Here is an 18,382-nt window from a genome sequence, read left to right on the forward strand (position 1 = left end):
TGTGGTAGAGCTACAGGCTCTGCGTACAGCAGCATCGGAGTCTAGACATGGCGAAACATAAAAGAAGCGGATCAGTGAAACAAGAAGGAAATTAAGGTGTCAGTTTCTTGGTGTCCACGAGAGGACAGCAGAGTCCAGACGATGGCCGTTCCCACGGTGTGACAGCGGAGAAGTTGTTATTCCATCACTACCTCTGAGGTGGGGAAAAAAATGCAAGAATACAGTATTAACAGTTTACATAAGATTACAATCGGATTGTGACGCTATCTCATGATAAACCAATATGTGTTTTCTCCTCAGGTCAATTTACATTAATTCAAGTGGCTTGTTTCACATGATAAGTTGTTTTGTTCAAAATACCATGTACTGTATGTGCAGAAAATACAGTTTATAGGGCACTGTTTATTAGTCGCTCCAATCTCTTTAAATAATGCGAATCCAAATGTAATGAAATGAACCTGTATATAAAATAATAAAAACAGTACCACAAAATACACCCCCAACATAAACACAGTTGAATCAAGTCATCTGTAAAACAGTACAAAAGATAGACGTCATGATTTGTTTTAGATTTATTCATTGTTGGTTGTGTTAGTTTTCTCTACATAATATAACCCCAATTCCAGTGAAGATGGGATGCTGTGTAAAACATAAATAAAAACTGAATACAATGATTATCAAATCATTCTCAACCTATATTCTTTGAATACACTTCAAAGACAAGATATTTAATGTTCAAATTTGGTTTTTTGTTTTTGTTTGCAAATATTCATTAATTTTGAATTTTATATCCACAACACTTTCCGAAAAAGCGGGGATAGGGACGACAAAAGACTGGGAAAGTTGGGGAACGCTCAAAAAACATCAGATTGAAATATTTTTCAGAAAACGGGGTTGTTTTCCTGCATTCTGGTGCATTCTGAGGGCAAAATCTTCTGTTCAGTTTACCTACAAAAATACACTGAAGTCAACAGTTCAAGCTGAACTATCTTTATTTCTATCCTACTTTATGCAGGTATAAATGTGAGATTCAACAATTGAAAACTTGCATTCACTATGTGAAGATACAGTCATACAAAATATTACTCAATGTTTACTTGTAAGTTTTACTTGGACTAGAAGACATTTTAACTTTGACTTAGACAACACCATTGGTATGCCTTCTGATCGGTCTGTCACTACTCCTACCCCCACTCAGCATTCACCATTTGTTGTTCAATTAGAATTTTAATACAAAATCTACTATAAAACACTCTATCCTCATTTTCTTTCGATCGAATGTCCTCGCCTTGTCGTACACCGATTTGCGGGTTTAGCTTGTAAAAATAGAATCCTTTTTTTTTCATTGGACGAGAGGAGGTCATGACCCGAGTGCATATTTAATGATTGGGAGAGATCGGGTCACTTCGGCTATTTCCGTCGGCATGAGCGCCGCCTGGCGAGAGAAAGAGTTTGTTTTCTTATGTTATCGCTCGGGGATTTTCACGAGTCCAAAAAAGTTGTAAGTTTTAGCCTTTTTTCCTAAAACTAAGAATGCCACTATGGCTACACAGGCTAAAAACCTTGTAGCTGCTCCGGAATTTACTTCGCCTATGTTGTAGTGGCGATCGGCTAGCGCAAGTCCAGCAAGTTAAATGTCTACCATGCAAAGCAAAAGGCATGTATCAAAAACACCAAGCTCATTTCAGCAAAACAATATCAAGCCGCATTCTGCACATCTTACAACATTGTGGCTTCATTATAAAAGCGTGCAGGTATAGACTGACCGGCCTGCTGCCCAGACTTGAATATGGCACTTCATGAAGCTCAAAATATAACGGAGACCCCAGACTTTTGAGCAACTGAAGTTGTACATTAATCAAGAAATCCACCTACAAAGTTGCAACAATTAGTGTCCTCAGTTCCCAAATGCTTATTGAGTGTGGTTAAAAGAAAGGTGTTATAACACAGTGGTAAACGTGCCGCTGTCCCAGGTTTTTGGAAGGTGTTGGATGCATCAAATTCAAAGTTTGTGAATATTCTCAAAAAAACAGTTTGAACACTAAATACCTTGTCTTTGTAGTGTATTAAGATAAGATTAAGATAAGATAAAATAAGATAAACCTTTATTTACATTCAGCTGAATATAGGTTGAAAAGGTTTCGCAAATCATTGAATTCTGTTTTTATTTGGATTTTTTACAACATCCCAATTTTATTGGAATTGGGGTTGTAAAATAGCATTAAGAGCTTCATTTAGCCAGTGCTCATGGGCTGCAGGATAATAAACTTACCTTCCACTCCTTTATTCTTATTTTCTTCAGCCTCTGGAGAGTCAGTTCCTTCAGAAAGATCTCCTGAGAAGTTCCAAACCTTGTGTTATTTGTTAAATTGATGGAGGTACACTTGATACTAGCACTTGATATAAGTTAGATAATAAAATCCTCAAGGCATCCTCTCTTTGTGATTAAATTTGCACACAAAAAACCCCACAAACAAAAAGCAGCCTTTAACCTCATTCTGCACAGCTTCATTCAAACTCACAGAACAATTTCAGACTCCCACTGTACATTCTAAAAAATAAAACACATGCCATTATGATTATTTTAGGAAGAATATCATTTTAGTTGTTGATACAGAAGTTTGTAAGGTTTTTAATTTACTTTGAATTTGAATACAGTGTATGTTTAGCACAGCAAGAGTAATCTTATTTCTTATGGTATGTTCTGGGCTTTGGAAACGGAGAGAATATGGGATATACCGTTCTGCAGAGGAGGACTCTTGTGTGTGACACTCTCTGGCTGCGCCCTCTGCTCTGTTTCCTCTGCGTTACCATCTGGCGGTCTGTTGCTTTCTTCTGACTGGGGTGCCTCCCCCTCTAATTTGTCCTTCTTTGGTTCAGGCTGTCCTGTTTCTGTTTGGACCTGGGGTTCCATAGCATCTTCCTGCTGGGCTCGTTCCTCTGCTTCTTTTTTAGCTCTTTCCTCTGACTCTGAGGTAGCATGGAGCAAAGTTAAAAGGTTAGCCTATACGTGAGCATGTTCATCACAAATTAATTCTTACTTAAACTCAGTGGTTGAATACTTGTTTTCTTTCAGACCTGATGTGAGGCAGATTTCTGTATGTGCTGTTTCATTGCAGAACAACTGCAACCATATTTATCAGCGTTTAAGTTGACATAGTGAATTCGTAAGAAAACAGCTGCTTAACTGCATATTTAGTGTTTGTTTAGAAACGTTTCTGTTCATTTTGAGTCATGTTTTTGTCCATCCGTTGAATCTAACACTCACAGCTGTTTTTGGGATGTATCTTGATCTTACATGCTCCACTATGTTTGTCAGATAGTTTGCAACTTTATCAGTCTAACATTTAGTGCCGCAGAAACAGAGTGCGATAATTCTTTACAGCTTTCGTAGCAGACAATGAAGATGGAGCAGTGAGCATCAAAATATAAGATATAACAAAAACTAGGCAAGAGAATGATACAAATCAACCACAGGAATAGTAAAAATTAAATATTGCAGTAATCTTATTGAAGAATGATAATTGAAGTTCAGAACACAAGTTGCTAAGTTCTTAACAATTACTGACTGTATTATATACCCTTTATATTATTATATACCTTTTATAATGGATGACCAGATAAACAATGAGACAGCTTGATTCAATTGCATTGAAATAAAAACTGTTGTTGGACTAATCTCCATATGCTTCACAGAATCCTAGACAAATACATGTCAGGGAAATTGCCCTGTCTATAGGCAGAGTAAACACCAAGAGCATAGCAGATGCTGAGATTATAGCTGGCGGTAAGAGCTTTGTACCTTTATGAGCTGACTTTTCTGATTCTAATCCATCTGATGATCTGTTCAAACAGATCTGTTTTACTGCAAAACTCATGCCCCTAAGACCTCAAAGTCATCTGTTTTGATTGTATTTTTTTCTTGATTAAGTGGAGGCACTGTACCTTTACAAGCCTGTGTTTTCCACCTTTCTCTATTCTGATACACATCTTCATTCCACAATGCCTTGAAGTTCTTGACATCCACCGTCAGCAGAGAACTTTGTCCTGATGAGCTGCTGTCGGAGCCAGAGCTCTTCGCACTCTGCCTCTTGGTCTCCTCTGAAGAAATACTGTTCAGACTGCACAGAAAATTGAGAGGGTATTTTTACAGCTCATACAGCCATGCAGCTGTGTGTGCTACTGACACAGCATGGGTTTGGGACAAATGCTAACAACACCTTCATAAAATGCTTATAAGGATCTTTTGATTTTTGTCAGGTATCGTTTTTGTAAGGTTGACCATCCTATTCTAACACATTAACATTTGTTAAAAGTCAAATAAAATACCCTCAAGTTTTGCTTTAGATTTAGTATTTTATTATTATATATTTTTAAAAACTGAAATGAAATCAGCTTCTAACAGGCAGATGTCAGGTCTCTTACAAAAGTCTACATTCTTTTTAAAGTGTGTCTCTTCTGAATCATTCCTCCTCCTTTTAGTCATATTGCTGACAGCAATGTCTGAAGCAAACTACATGACAATCTCTCAAATACCATGATGAAATATTTCAATAGAAACCAAAGTGGTGGATGAAGTCAGAACCTTTGCTAAAAAAGCCTTCAGATTTCAGGAGAAGCAAAGACAGACAGAAACACAGAGGGAGACATCGTTACAGTTGATTGAAAGAAGCTATAAATGCTGTGATGAAAAAGTCCAAGCACCCAGGTGTGTTCACGCACAAAGAGGCTACGCAAGCGGCAACACTATCTGAGATTTCCGCTTGGTTGACTTCCACTGCAGGCCCACTGTGTGATGCTAATGACTGCTGTTGAGGAGAACAGGGAGGCTGGTATTGATGTGCAGGTGCAGAGGAAGATGCCATGCCAGACTCATTTTCTAAACAGCTCACCTTAAACGACACAGTCTAAACAAATAACAAACTCAAATTCATCTGTAGGTGGATAATTCCAATTCAAGTTACCCAATAAAAGACGGTTCACACGGACAAAATTGTTTAGATTCAAAGCCTTGTGTATTCCTGATTTAGCTGATGACTGGAGAAGAACTAAATAAATGAATGAAGCCAGTGGAGATAAGTCATTTCCTTATATATCTTGAGGCTCTTGTGTATTCTGGTCCAGCACCCATTCTTGATCAAGGACAAGGGGAGAGCTTGACTTGCATCTATAAAATATCAATTTCAAGGTGTGTGGTTCTTTTTGATGAAAGGTGGAGTCATTTCCACACATGGAAATGGATTACTCATGGAATACTCATCTGCTGCTCTCAATATGTCCATTGGATACGCTTTTATTGGAGATGTCTGATCACGTCACAAAACCAGCAGCTATTCAGAAATGTGTGAGAAGTAAAGGGTAAGGACACCAAATTCTACATTCCTGATAAACCAGACTGGATGGTTAAAAATGACTTACACCTTGTAGTCCTGTTGCTCATTAGCACAGTCATTTAGTAATTCTTCATTTTCAAATAATCTCTCACCTTGACCGCCTCAAACCAGCAAAGCCTGAATGAGTAGCCTCATCGATGAGTGGGGTGATAATACGCTCCATCATGTCAGTCAGCACAGTGAAGGTGGGAACCACAATGAAGTCTATGAACCCTGGAAACAAACATATCAGAGAACTTAATGCAAGTTCATACACACTCATGTTCTTGGTTTTTATTGAAATTTTGAATGCAGACTGAAATGAAGAGCTGCACTTTATTAACTTTAAATTAGAAAAAAATAGAGGGATTTCTCACCAATCTGGGACTGTGCTACCATTGTGGACTTTCGGTCGCAGAGTGGCGAGAATGGCAGACCGAGATCTGATTCTTTGTCTCCCTGGAAATAGATCAGTTGCCTCGGTTCAAAGAATTCCACCAGTTGTGTGTGTTTGTGTGTGTGTGTGTGATGTGTGTGTGTGTGTGTTTTTCCGCTTTTGCGGATTGCTGGGGCCTATCAAAGCTGATTTATGGGCGAGAGGCGGGGGACACTCTGGGCATGACACTGGTGCACCACGGAGCCACATGAAAGACAAACAACCACTCACGCATACACTCAAACCTATGGACAATTTGGGAAACGACCAACTCACCTAAGCTGCATGTTTTTTGAGGAGGGAGGAAGTCAGAGAACCCAGAGAGAACCCCCTCAGACACAGGGAGAACATACAAACTCCTCACAGAGCAGGACTCAATACTCACACAGCCAACATTCAGTGTACTGTAAGTTTCCACAAGATAACACTTCCATCAACATACTTTAGACTTGACTGGCCTCTGGCCTGATTTTTATTAAACCACAAATGAGTTCCATTTTCTCTTCTGATTTATCGCCAACGGTTGAGATTTGGAGTTGCGAGGCAATGTTCTTTGTGAAGCAATTTATTGTCAATTCATAACCCCAGAGACAGAAGTACTGTAAAAACAGCTTCAATAAGAACTAGACTAATAATGATGTTAATATGGATTAATAATAGATGCATTTTACCATCCGTCTTTCTTCCTGACATTAACCAAACACAGTTTAGAATTTATACCCAAAAGCATTGGAATTATTTTTTAAAATGACAAAAGGCATATTCCACTCATGTGGAATCAATGCGCTATATTAAAATAGTCATTCACAATATTGATGTTACACATCAACTATGTGATAAAAATACATACACTGTATATGAACATGGAAATAAAAGAAAATATATCGTATTTGTGACTGACAAACAGTTGAATCAACAAACAGCAGCACAACATGAAGGCAGTGTAAAAAGATGAACTAACTCTACTTCAAATCAGGTATTTCATCATTTCGCAACCCACAGCTAGTTTGATAACATTTGTCTGCTCAAATATTCACACTAAAAAAATCACAATTTCCCTGTGGGGATTAATAAAGGTTTGATTTATTTTATTGATTTATTTATGTTGTTGGGTAGGCATTGGATAATTTGGGTCCAACCACTGAACTAACATGATCAAAACATCTAATTTGAACATAAAACAGTTAAAATTAGATGGATGTTCATGATCACACTGAGAGCATTTGTATTTCATTTTCATTTTCTATGTTTGCATAGTGGATTTGTTTACTAGGACACTCTGTTTAGAGCTTCTGTATGAAGTCATTTTTAAGAGGTGATACTTCAAGTATGACTGAAGTAAGTTTCATTTTCTTTGAATTAATACATCCAGATATAAAATTGATAAAAGTAATAGATTTATTGCAGGGATTTTGGGAATCTGTCAGGTCTGTAAGAGTAGAACTGGAGGCAGAAGTTTCGGCTATCTGGCTCCTTTACTCTGGGGAGTCTTTCTCTGCCACTGATAATTGTGCTTGCTCTCAGTGGTTCTGTTGAGTTTCTGTGTTGACAAAAGGACTTAGAAAAGTCTGAAGTGATTAAGCGCTCTACATATAAAAGTTTGTTGATTGATTGATATGATATCATACATCATAATTTATTATTTATTGTGTGCATCTTTAGATGCATTTGAACCCTCATCTTGTCTTAATTACCCCCTCTTGTTTTACTCAAAGTACCTCAACTCACCTGTCTGAAGAACTCCTCCAATAAGGAGGTGGTCCATCGGTGGTGGAGATCCCACCCTTTGGCCGGATGGCTAATGTCTGCGGTGTGCAGCAGCAGGGACAGGGCTTTGGGTTTGTCGATGCTTCAAAAGAGAGCACATAAAGACTTTTTTCTTAATCTGATTTCTTGATCTGGTACATTTTAAAGTAGTGAGGGTTGTTTTTAAGTGATGTTGTTTGTTTTTGTTCATGAAGTGAATAATGTGAAAGTTTGTCAAGGTGAAAAAAAAGTCTCAATAAGTCAATGAAAATAAATTTGAAATCAAAAATGTTTTCATTATTCTCTTTAATAATACAAATGTAAAGCATGCACCATGTAGTGGAATAGTTATCAGAGGTTTAACAAACCATAGTAAGCTGAAATGATATTACTGTTGCGTAATCACGGTTTGAAGAGGATTTTGTTGAATAAAGCAGCATATGGTGGATAAAACATCTGCTAGAGGCAAAAACTACACCATGAAGACATTTTAAACAAATTTGAAATACCGAGATAGAAGAAGGGGTCAGGAGATACATGTGCATTTCCAAGAATTCTAAATCAGAAAGACTAAGTCATAAAAATGGGAAGAACGTGACATATCTGGGCATATACAACAATATATTCCTGTTTCTACAAGAACCGCATCATAAAACACCATAGGTTCAAGGACTGTGTGCACATGTGAGCTGACACAGGTGTGGTCCTCGTCACTACCTCTCTCCTTTGGTCGTCACTGAACCACTTGCCTGTACTCCCCCTCCTCAAGCTCCCTGATACATGAAACAATTGCAGTATCATCAGAGAACATCTGCATGTCGCAAATACCCAGGTTGTATTTAAAGTCTGAGGTGGAAGAAGAGAAGGAGAGAAAGCACGGTCCCCTATGGAGCCTCCGTGCTGCTGTCACCACTGATGACAAACAGTCTCCCATTTAAACATACTTGGGATTGTCTGCCAGGTAGTTGGTGATCCAGCTCACTAGGTGGGGATACAAACTTATGGTGGTCAGTTTCTCGTGCAGTAGCTGGGGCTGGATGGGGATAAAGGTGCTCAACAAGTCGAAAAAGAGCACCCTAACCGCAAATCTAGGTAGGAGAGCACGTGATGGAGGAGGTACAGGATCTCATCATCAACCCTAATCTGAGCCTGGTAAATAAACTGGAAAGGGTCCATCACCCCCCGCATCTGTGAAAGCATGAGCTCCAGGACCAGTCGCTCCACAATCTTCATCATGTGGAATGTAAGGGTGGCCGGTCGGGCATCCCCTTTTAGGTAGTGACAATGCAGGAGGATTTTCCGCAAATGTGGGACCAACCCAAGCTGCAGACTGAGGTTGAATACTTGCCGAAGAGGTTCTCCCTGTTCAGTAGCGGAGGCCTGAGGGAGATCTGGTCCATCCTTGGCATTTGTGTATAACTAATCAATTGTTATGTTCTCCAACAGTGGGCAGTCTACACACTGGGCCATTGTTGGTAGTGACGTGTCCAGGGTGACGTGATTGAATATTGAACTACTGTACTTAAAGAACAGACGCGGTGACACATATGGTACCACGTGCTGTCTCAGGGTCTGCCCTCAGTGGAATGTAGACAGCTAGGACTATGACGTATGAAAACTCAAGTCCCAAGTAGTAGGGCCTGATGCTTACAGTTGTTAGCTCTAGATCCCTTTGCAAAGCATTGTTTGACATGTCCTGGTTGACACCAGCTACTGTTCGCATTTATAATTAGTTCATATCCCTTATTCTCCCCTAAGGTGTTTGTGTCCCAGTTTAGTTGAGAAGCTGGTCAGCTCAACGTTAGCACATTGCCCGTTAGCTATGTCTTGCAGAAGACAAACACGCTGGTCTCCCTGTAGCGCTGCTCAGTCCTGCGCAGCATCGTCATTTTGTTTAGCATGTTGGTCAGTTCACATTCTCCATGATGAAGGAATGGAAGGCTTGACTTGTCTCTGGCCTCTAGCTGTTAGCTTCGCCTTATATTGTCTCCCCGCTCGACTGCCTCTATATCTTTTGAATTTCAGCAGGGAGGAGATTGAAAATTCCCCTGTTCTCCTCTGGTATTTCATGGACATCATCTCGTCCATGGAGTACACCAGTCCAACACTGCTGGCTTGCAGTAGAAGACTCGGGTGGAGGCTGTCCATAATAAAGAATTATTGTTTATGAAACATACCAACACTCGCACAGAGCAGAGGAAACCTGCTGCATACTCACACAGGAGTACACTTTTTGATAACAAAGTGGTTCTGACAGCAGGACAATGACTCACCATAAAATAGTGGTTGCATTTATGGTAAAAATGAAGCATGCCAGGAGTCCAAAGTGAATGTAGTTCACTGTCATGCCGTTGTTTTTTTAAAAAAACATTCCCCTTTCACCAATCCTTCTTGATTAGGTTAATCCGTTTTCTACACTGGGACACAGCGCGAAGATGCTTCATCTTACCTCATCAGACACCAATCATGTCTTAGGAGTCGCCTGATAACCATATCAAAATATCATGTTAAATGGATGGAAGCATGAACAGATGATATGGAAAACATGTGCAAAATAGATTCACATACCAACAAATATACAACACAAGGTTAATCAGAGGTGAGACAGATGAGCTCAAATTTAATTTCATTCCATTTGTGGCAGATTGGGTCTTAAAGTGCTCTCTTAGCAGGCCTGGAGGGCGCTGGCTTGAAATGACTTCACATTACAGTCTATTCAGCATTACAGCTTCCTGCAGATAGCAATCTCTCATTCGCGTACGTGTGTTTGCTTTGCAGTAGAAGATTACCCTCCACTCAGCACTGTTTGGTTTGGAGCTGTACGAACAAATATAAAGAGATGCATTGTAGCGAGCGTAACATGTTTGCAGGAAGCTATTTATCAACTGCCCCTATAATTTAATATGGGGGTATAGCCACTGCCATGTTCCTTCATCTGTATGCTAACTTTTATTTATAAGACATTACTCAAATACTGTCATCTTTCTTTCTTGAAACTTGGGAGTAATAGATTAATCCATTGCAAGAATGGTGCAATCATTTTAATGTTGCAGGGGCTGTTGGGATCCACCGTCTCCTGATGGCTGCTCTTTGCCTTGCAGAGTGAGGGGCCTTGTCACTATAAGAAGAGTCACCTGAAGTTCAACAAGCATCGTCAGTGTAGGTGACACACCAGCAGTGATGACTCATCATGTCACATGATAGCTGGCATGATACAGTGGCTCATCGTCATTTCTCTGCCTGCCTGAAGGCCAGCTCCATAGTTAGGGCTGCAGTCGATGCACAACTAAAACTATATGACATCAATTAATTAATTTAAATTATTAGTTCTGGCTGCACTCTCTTCAATTTTAATAGATTTATTAACATGAACTGAAGCAAGAGTGCACTCCCTCTAAGCACAATGATGTAATGATCAGGTCTCAGTACACTCTAAGTTATGGGATTGTGTGACATAATACCAAGAGTAAGAGGTGTTATCAGTGTACCCCCTCAATTTTCTTATTCTTATAACATCACCTGAAAATGTTCTACTTACGTAATTTCTTCCGGAACCAATTCATTTCGTAAAGTAGAGGTACCACTGTACTCAGTAACCACCTACCCTAGTTGGTGATTTTTATTGCAGAGGCCTGCAGTGTGCCATCAAACACCTGCCTGCAATATTTCTACCACAGACTTTTTATCATTGCTGTGGACAAAAACATTTCATCATGCCGAATCGGGTGTGAGTCCACTATAACTCTGCTGAAGACTGCCAGCACAGAAAGACAAACTACCCTGAGGTTGTGCCTGAGAGAGTGTGTCTCAAAATACTGTATACCTGTGCTGAATAATGCATGACCTTTGATATTATTTGCCAATGAAATATTTTTATCGAACAAAACTTAATCAGCCGACACCCTCTCTTATTATGTTAGCAACTAATTTGATAAAAACTTTAGTGTTTGTGGCATCCTGCAGGGCAGAAGCATTGGGTTATAAACTGATGTGGTTAGTAAACAGCGATCAGGATGGAAAGGTTAATGAAGAAGTTAGGTAATGGCAGTATGAACAGTGGTGAAAGAAAATATGACTAACCCCTCAGGTTGTTGAAGGGAGTTCTTCATGGCCTTCACCTGTTGAAAGTGGCAGGACATGTCTGTGGCTAGCACCATCTCCACCACCAGAGCCCGCAGCTCTCTGAATGAAAACAGAGAGAGGGCAGGAAAGGATGTTCCATGTGATTCATCATAATCGTTCTCAGTCATGTGTAATAAAGGCATATTCATTTCTGGTAAGTAAAAGCAGTTAAATAGATTATGAGAGCTATTTAAACAATTTGTATTGACATGGTCCAGGTATCATATTACAGCCATGTCCCCTTTAATGTATGTATTTTCACACATAATGGTTATTTTCATGTACAAAGCTGATGGAAATTCAACTTTGTGTGAATTTGATTCTACTGAGCAGAGCTGTTATTCTCTCTCTATCACACAGTGAATCTGTATTTGTCAACCTACTTGGTTTCCACCTCATGTCTGCCTGTCCATCTGTCAAAAGGTGTTTCTATTATCTACTAGTATACTTCTTGCTGTCAGTCAGCTCTTTCAATTGCTTTAACCCTTTCCATTACTGTCTCTCTGATGCTGTGTTCACATCAAATGTGACATGATTGCAACAAGGTTACAAATAGATATGAGTGGATGCCAATTTTCATTCAACATTATTCACATCATTCTTGCATGCTGAAAATATCAACATGAGCAAGAAAATTTAAGACTGTTGATGTGAAAGCCAGTCATCCTCAGAATCAGAGTCTCCTGATGTCTCCAATCTGAATGTCAATAGATGTTAATGGATGTGGAATACAACAATGTTTAGCTGTATCTGGTCACAGCTTTTGGTCTGTACCTCCAGATAATGTTGTTGATAACCACTATTTATTAGTGTCTTCCACAAAACAAAAGTTTGCACTGCATTCAATCCGAGTGCATGTATTTGTCAGGCTGACCTCCAGTCATCTTTGGACAGGTTGCAGAGGATATTCATCTCATCATCATCCTGCAGTAGGCGGTACGCTGCACTGACATGGTGGCTCTCCAACACTGAGCGGTCATTGTACAGGATAGCTGTGTCTGACCTGTCAAAGAGAAACTGGTTTATGTTGGAGAGAACAGCTTATAAAGCAGTGTTGGATGTTAATTGAATGGTGCTATAATTCAATTATCAGTAAAATGTGTAATTAAATCTTAAGAAGATGAGTATCAAAGATATAAAGCATCAGACAATTGAAAAGTAAACTCTTCTTATTGTTATTCAGCCCGTGGAAACTGTCCACTGCAAAAAGAAGTGAAGAAGAAGTGAAGATTAAATTATATAATAACCCATTAATTTGTTTGAAAATAAAATATATCATACAACCAAGATGGTTTCCTTCTCCCAAACACATTGTGAACAGTAAAGTGTATACGCATTTACTTACAGGTTTTGAATTAAAAACAATTTGGACAATTTCTTGAAGGAAGTAAAACATACAGACAGAATGAAATGGTGAGTATTAACACATTATGTTTCCTCATAATAACTACAACAAAAGCTTTTTGGAACAGAGGAGTTGGTTCAGACCTCTGTCCTTCCTGTGTTACTGCACTATAAGCAATCTCAGTGTCGATGTGAAGGCCCCTTGCTGCAAATGAAAACATTGATTGGTGTCATGCATGTTTAATTTATGATCCATTACCTTGTTTGGATGTGGAAGTTGTTTGTGGTCCCCGTGTGCTCGTAGTCATGCACTGCAGCAGCAAAGATCATTGCAAAGATCTCAAGCTCAGTCAACCAATGCTAGAGGCAAAGGAAGGGAAAAAGATTGAAGGGGGTAGATAAGGGAGCAGGAGGAGGGGAAGATTAATAGATGTATACAGATGTGGGAGAGGTGTTGAGGAGGGGAAGTGACGAGATGGAAAAGACAGGAAAACAGGAAAGTAATGAACACAAGAGGAAAGAACAGACAGAAATTAGAGAAGAGAAATGAGAAGCCAGTGAATGGAAAAAGTGGAGAAAGCAGGGAATGGTTCATCAAGTCATGAAAGTGGAAAGGAGAAAAGTGATGCAAGGGATAAAAAGAGAGGTTTTTGACAAAAGGAATACATTAGAGTCGTGGATGAAAGGAGACATGTGGAGAAAATGGAGAAAAGGTCAGCAAAATAAAAAGGAAACTTTAGATGAGACAAGCACTGTTGAGTGTAACATTTACAGCTGTCACTGTCACACTCCTCCTTATTCTTCCCTTTCTGACAGTGGCTCAATTTGAAGTGTCTTTGTTAATGAATATAAATAGAATTTTATATATATATATATATATATATATATATATATATATATATATATATATATATATATATATATATATATATATATATATATATGTGTGTGTGTGTGTGTGTGTGTGTGTGTATATATATATACACACATATATATATATATATACACACACATATATATATGTATATATTACATATATGCAATATTTGTTATTGTTTTTTCAGATTCTATGCTATCCACCTAAAATTTTGTTTTCATCAGTGTAAAAAAGGAAAAGAAGATAAATGACCTACAAGAGGATTAATGTTTTTCATTCCTGTTCTTATCTGATCTTCAAAGAACACACTGCCCAAACCCTAACCCAAAAAATATTCATTCAAAATGACCGTGTGATCATGTAAGTATCAGTGACCAACTCTACATGAATAATAAAGGTTGTATCAGTATATGCTGTATATATGCTTTCTTTAGTGGAAGTCCATGAATTATTTTTGAATGCATGCTACATTTACACACCTATGAGTGGTCATTTTCCTCTGAGATGTGCATCTATGTGAGTGCACTCACAAACACAGAGTGGGGATTTAGACCTGGAAGCCAAGTCGATAGTGGTGACTAATCAAGTGGGTGGGGTGGGGGGGGGTGGAGAAGCCATTAAGAACATGGGGAAAGGGAGGGGTGGGTGCACGGGTGGCAGCAGGCTGGCCGATCCATCCCTTTGTATATTTCCTCATGGGGTTGACTTTATGAATAACCTCTTGATTGCTGATTCTTAATGGAACCTAGAGGGCCAACAATAAGATAGATACTTTTCTCCTGCTCTCCCAAGAGCCTGTGGTTCTAACAGTGTTATGGTTTACTAAGTAAGGCACTGCCCATAGAAACCGGTCACGACAGCTGTCACAGCAGTCTTATTAAGGTGATTAAGTAAAAACAATGGAGGAAGGATGGGCCGGCTGGTTGGGGGCTTTGACCCTAGCTCTGGTGATGCTTGTGTTTTGGTTTTGTTTTTTTTGTTTTTTTATAATGTCAGAATCTGAAAGCCCTACTCTGGTGGCAGGGAGTGAAATATAGGCAAAATAAAAAATATAAAGACCAAGTGAAGCAAGTTATGGAAAGAAGTTAATAAAATGTTGAGACAATAACAAATAATTTGCCACATGCTGTCTTAGAATCTTGGGTTGATATTCTCAAAACGACTCTCAGAAAAGGGGCTTTTCATCTTGAGAGTCCATGGAAAAAAAGCGCAAAAAAGCCATATTTAGTAGCTGCATATCTTGAAAGCTGTAATTAGGCTGGCATATACGTAGCAGCTCATAGAGATGCTCTGAATAGTGTGTGGATAACATCACTAAGACTAAGGTTCCCTAGCAACACATGTATGTGTGACTGGTTTCTGTAGGTTTCTAGTGAGTAGGTTTCCAACTGATCCTACTCACCACCATGCCAGTCTTGAGCAGCAGGTAATGTACAGTCTGTGTGACATCAGCAGCATGCATCAGGTTGTGATAGGGGTTTTTGTGTTTGCTGTATCCCACTTCTAGAGCCTCTATGAATGACACCACAGCAGAGATCGGGATCTGTTGGCAGATAAAACAACAGTGCATGACCGAGAACTGAAAAAAGAAAAGAAAAAACAGGGCAAAAACTAAAATAAATAAATAAAATAAAGCCGTTTATTTATTTAAATGATATGTGCATACATTTTCGATGTATAGTCACCTCTGAAATTCATGTCATAAACATCCTGTGTTGTGAAGGATTTAAGTGACCACAGACTATGATTACATATTCATGTAGTTGTCATTTACTCTCAGATGCTGTCACTTCAAGTATCCTAAGCCCTACGACGCTGCGGAAAATGAACTCCTCTGTCACATTAGATGAAGTATGTCCATCCCCCCCTCGTATTATGGTCATTGTTGAAATACATCAATACAAAATATAACATAAGAGGCAGAGAGAAGTCACTTCCATCACATTAGGCATCGGGAATCCTGAAGGTTATAATGGCTTATAGTGAATATTTTTAGTTGTGAAGTCAAGCAAATGATATTGAAATGATATGTTAGCTATGTTATGTCCTAGTGGATTTACCTTGAACCGGCTAATCAGGTCGTATCTTGTGAGCAATTCATAAAATATGAATTTCAGCGCATGTTCACCACTGGCTTCATTCAGCGCAAACACGTCAAATGACCACTTGTCAACATTCTGTTTTGGAAAGAAGAATTAAAAATTTAATAAACCAAGTTCTTATAAATATACAATGTGCACATGAACAGTTGTATGCAATTGTTATTTCTTATCTGTGCTTTTGCAAAGATGCATGTACACACATTAATACCTTAAGCACGGATATGACAGAAGGCGGGTAGCTGAGTCCCACCATATTGGAGGTACGTCGGTACATCCTGTTTGGATAAGATAAAAACATTACTTGTATCTTACTCCTGAGTGTAAACACCAGAAGTTACCCTACTGGCCTTCAAACTACTGCTTGGAAGGATGCCCACTAAGCCTCACTATAAACCTTAAAACCAGCACAATCAATATGAAACAGTGCCCACAAAGTCCACAGGTCCTTTTTTCTGCTTCAAGAATTTGTAAAGATGAGAGATAATAAGTAGATTGGTTTCATCATGATGTGATGAATGAAATGTGCAATTCTCCATGAAACTAATATTAGCTAGAAGGCAAACAATTTGGTGTACAATGCTCAGTGTTCTGTAATGTGTTCAATATACATCAAACGATGTCATAATTCCAAGAGCATATCTTTAAATAATTTCTATGGATGCAACTTAATGCTCAAGCGACTATTTAGTCAGAACAGGAATTGTTTTCCACTTTCAAGATTTATTGTTTTTTTTAGACTCAAGTGTCTTACGTATCTATTTTCATCAGTCTGAGTGTTTTCATTGTAAATGCCTGAAAATATAATACCCTCTGTGATAACAGCTTAAGAAAGATTATCTCTTTAGGCTCACTGGCTCGAACAAATGCAACTCTCTGAATGATTGTGCTTAGCCAAGCTTGCTGAGTTTGTGATGATGTATGGTTTAACCAGGTGAACAAGTCACTGTGCAGAGGATGCACACATTTTTCCAACAGATTGAAATTTTGAAGGACCATGCCATTGTAAACCAAGTCATATTCACACTGGAATGAGTACATCTCAACAAGTGCCTGAGGGTTAGAGAATCAGAATTCAAAACATGAACTCATTTTGCTTTGCAAAAATGGCTATAACATAACGTAAGAACAGAAACTCCAAATGAAATGTGTTATCTATTTGTAAACATACCGGTACCACTGCTTTAGGTGGCTCCAGGCTACACTGGCGAGAATTGACCAATGAGACAGTATTTCACAGGAGCAAAAATAGTTACAATCCATATGAATTATTTAGCACTAATTATTACTTGCCGGTATTTGAGTGTGCCTCTTTACACATGTTTACCTCTCTACAAAAATGCCAGCCTGGACAGCATGAACAATGCTGCGGAAGCGAGGTTTTTCTTCATTACGTCGCAGCATCAGGCCCATCTGGCGGGTGAAAGTAGACGCCAGCCAGTCCCGCACCTCTGAGGGCACTGACTCTGACTGGATGTCACTGAGCTCATCCTCTGTGTCCACCAAACGTCTAAAAGTGGAAGAAGGGAGATAGTCAAGGTAAAGTACGAAACACATGCAAAACAAACAAAGGATGAAAGGGCAGGTAAATGCAGGGACTCAAGGCTGAACATTAATGAATTATCAGGGTTTTTCTTTAACAGGGGATCAAACTCAAATCCCAACGCTTCCCATCAAATAATATCAGCTCTTATGCAACAGCAAACATTGCAGGACTCCTGAAACACCACGGAGATTCGAATCCAATTGTGTGACATAATTTCACACAGCTAAATTTTTATGTTGACATGTACAGGGGATTAAGAGCAAAGCCTGTTTGTCTGCACTCCCTCAATGGAATACACAGTCTTACAGCAAAAGCATTCACATCACACTGATAATCACAGTACTACATGGATTCTGCACTGGACAGTTTATCATCCTCCATCCTGGAGTGGTCATGCTATCGTTGGCCCTAATCTGGTGGGATCTAGATGATCAGAGTCTTATATAATGCCATAAGCCTGGGTTTGTCTGGAATTCTGGATCTGTCCTTAACTACAGACATGCTTCCACCTTCTATACTCCCTAACTTTAATAATACAGCACAATTATCTCTATAACAACAATCGTTCTGTGACTTTTCTTGGATTTGGCAGTGAAGAATTGCTTTCTTAGTTTGTGTCTTCGGAAGGAATAAATTAATTGTCTGTGTCTTCCTTTGTGTTGGACCAATGTGTCTTGATTGTTGTTCCAAAAACTCAGTGCCAGTCTATGTCTCGCATCTTGTCAGGTTATATAATTCTTCGATTACTATTGTTTGATGCTTTGCTAGTGTTATTTTGAAACATTGCTCCATGTCATGTTGTAATTTATTTACCTCAGTGAGAGTGATTTTCAGCTGGTA

At 39.0% G+C, this 18,382-nt stretch overlaps 1 protein-coding gene across 3 annotated transcripts in view; it reads right to left on the reverse strand.

Annotated features, from left to right (window-relative positions):
* pde1cb (phosphodiesterase 1C, calmodulin-dependent b) overlaps window positions 1-18,382 on the reverse strand; it is an 84,722-nt gene that overhangs the window by 809 nt on the left and 65,531 nt on the right. For 2 of the 3 annotated variants that reach the window (XM_068341528.1, XM_068341527.1), the window contains 14 exons: window positions 17,324-17,506; window positions 16,208-16,274; window positions 15,958-16,074; window positions 15,300-15,440; window positions 13,280-13,380; window positions 12,551-12,679; window positions 11,635-11,736; window positions 7,537-7,657; window positions 5,750-5,831; window positions 5,486-5,606; window positions 3,946-4,121; window positions 2,740-2,970; window positions 2,273-2,335; window positions 1-193 (listed from right to left, as the gene is read on the reverse strand). The exon at window positions 1-193 is cut by the window's left edge and continues 809 nt beyond it. In XM_068341528.1, the coding sequence (XP_068197629.1) occupies window positions 177-193; window positions 2,273-2,335; window positions 2,740-2,970; window positions 3,946-4,121; window positions 5,486-5,606; window positions 5,750-5,831; window positions 7,537-7,657; window positions 11,635-11,736; window positions 12,551-12,679; window positions 13,280-13,380; window positions 15,300-15,440; window positions 15,958-16,074; window positions 16,208-16,274; window positions 17,324-17,506 (1,651 nt within the window). In that variant the 3' untranslated portion in view covers window positions 1-176. Of the gene's footprint in view, window positions 194-2,272; window positions 2,336-2,739; window positions 2,971-3,945; window positions 4,122-4,573; window positions 5,331-5,485; window positions 5,607-5,749; window positions 5,832-7,536; window positions 7,658-11,634; window positions 11,737-12,550; window positions 12,680-13,279; window positions 13,381-15,299; window positions 15,441-15,957; window positions 16,075-16,207; window positions 16,275-17,323; window positions 17,507-18,382 lie in introns of those variants that run through there. The other variant, XM_068341529.1, reaches the window with a different exon arrangement.

This window comes from Antennarius striatus, chromosome 18 (assembly GCF_040054535.1).
Source record: "Antennarius striatus isolate MH-2024 chromosome 18, ASM4005453v1, whole genome shotgun sequence".
Taxonomy (NCBI): Eukaryota; Metazoa; Chordata; class Actinopteri; order Lophiiformes; family Antennariidae; genus Antennarius; species Antennarius striatus.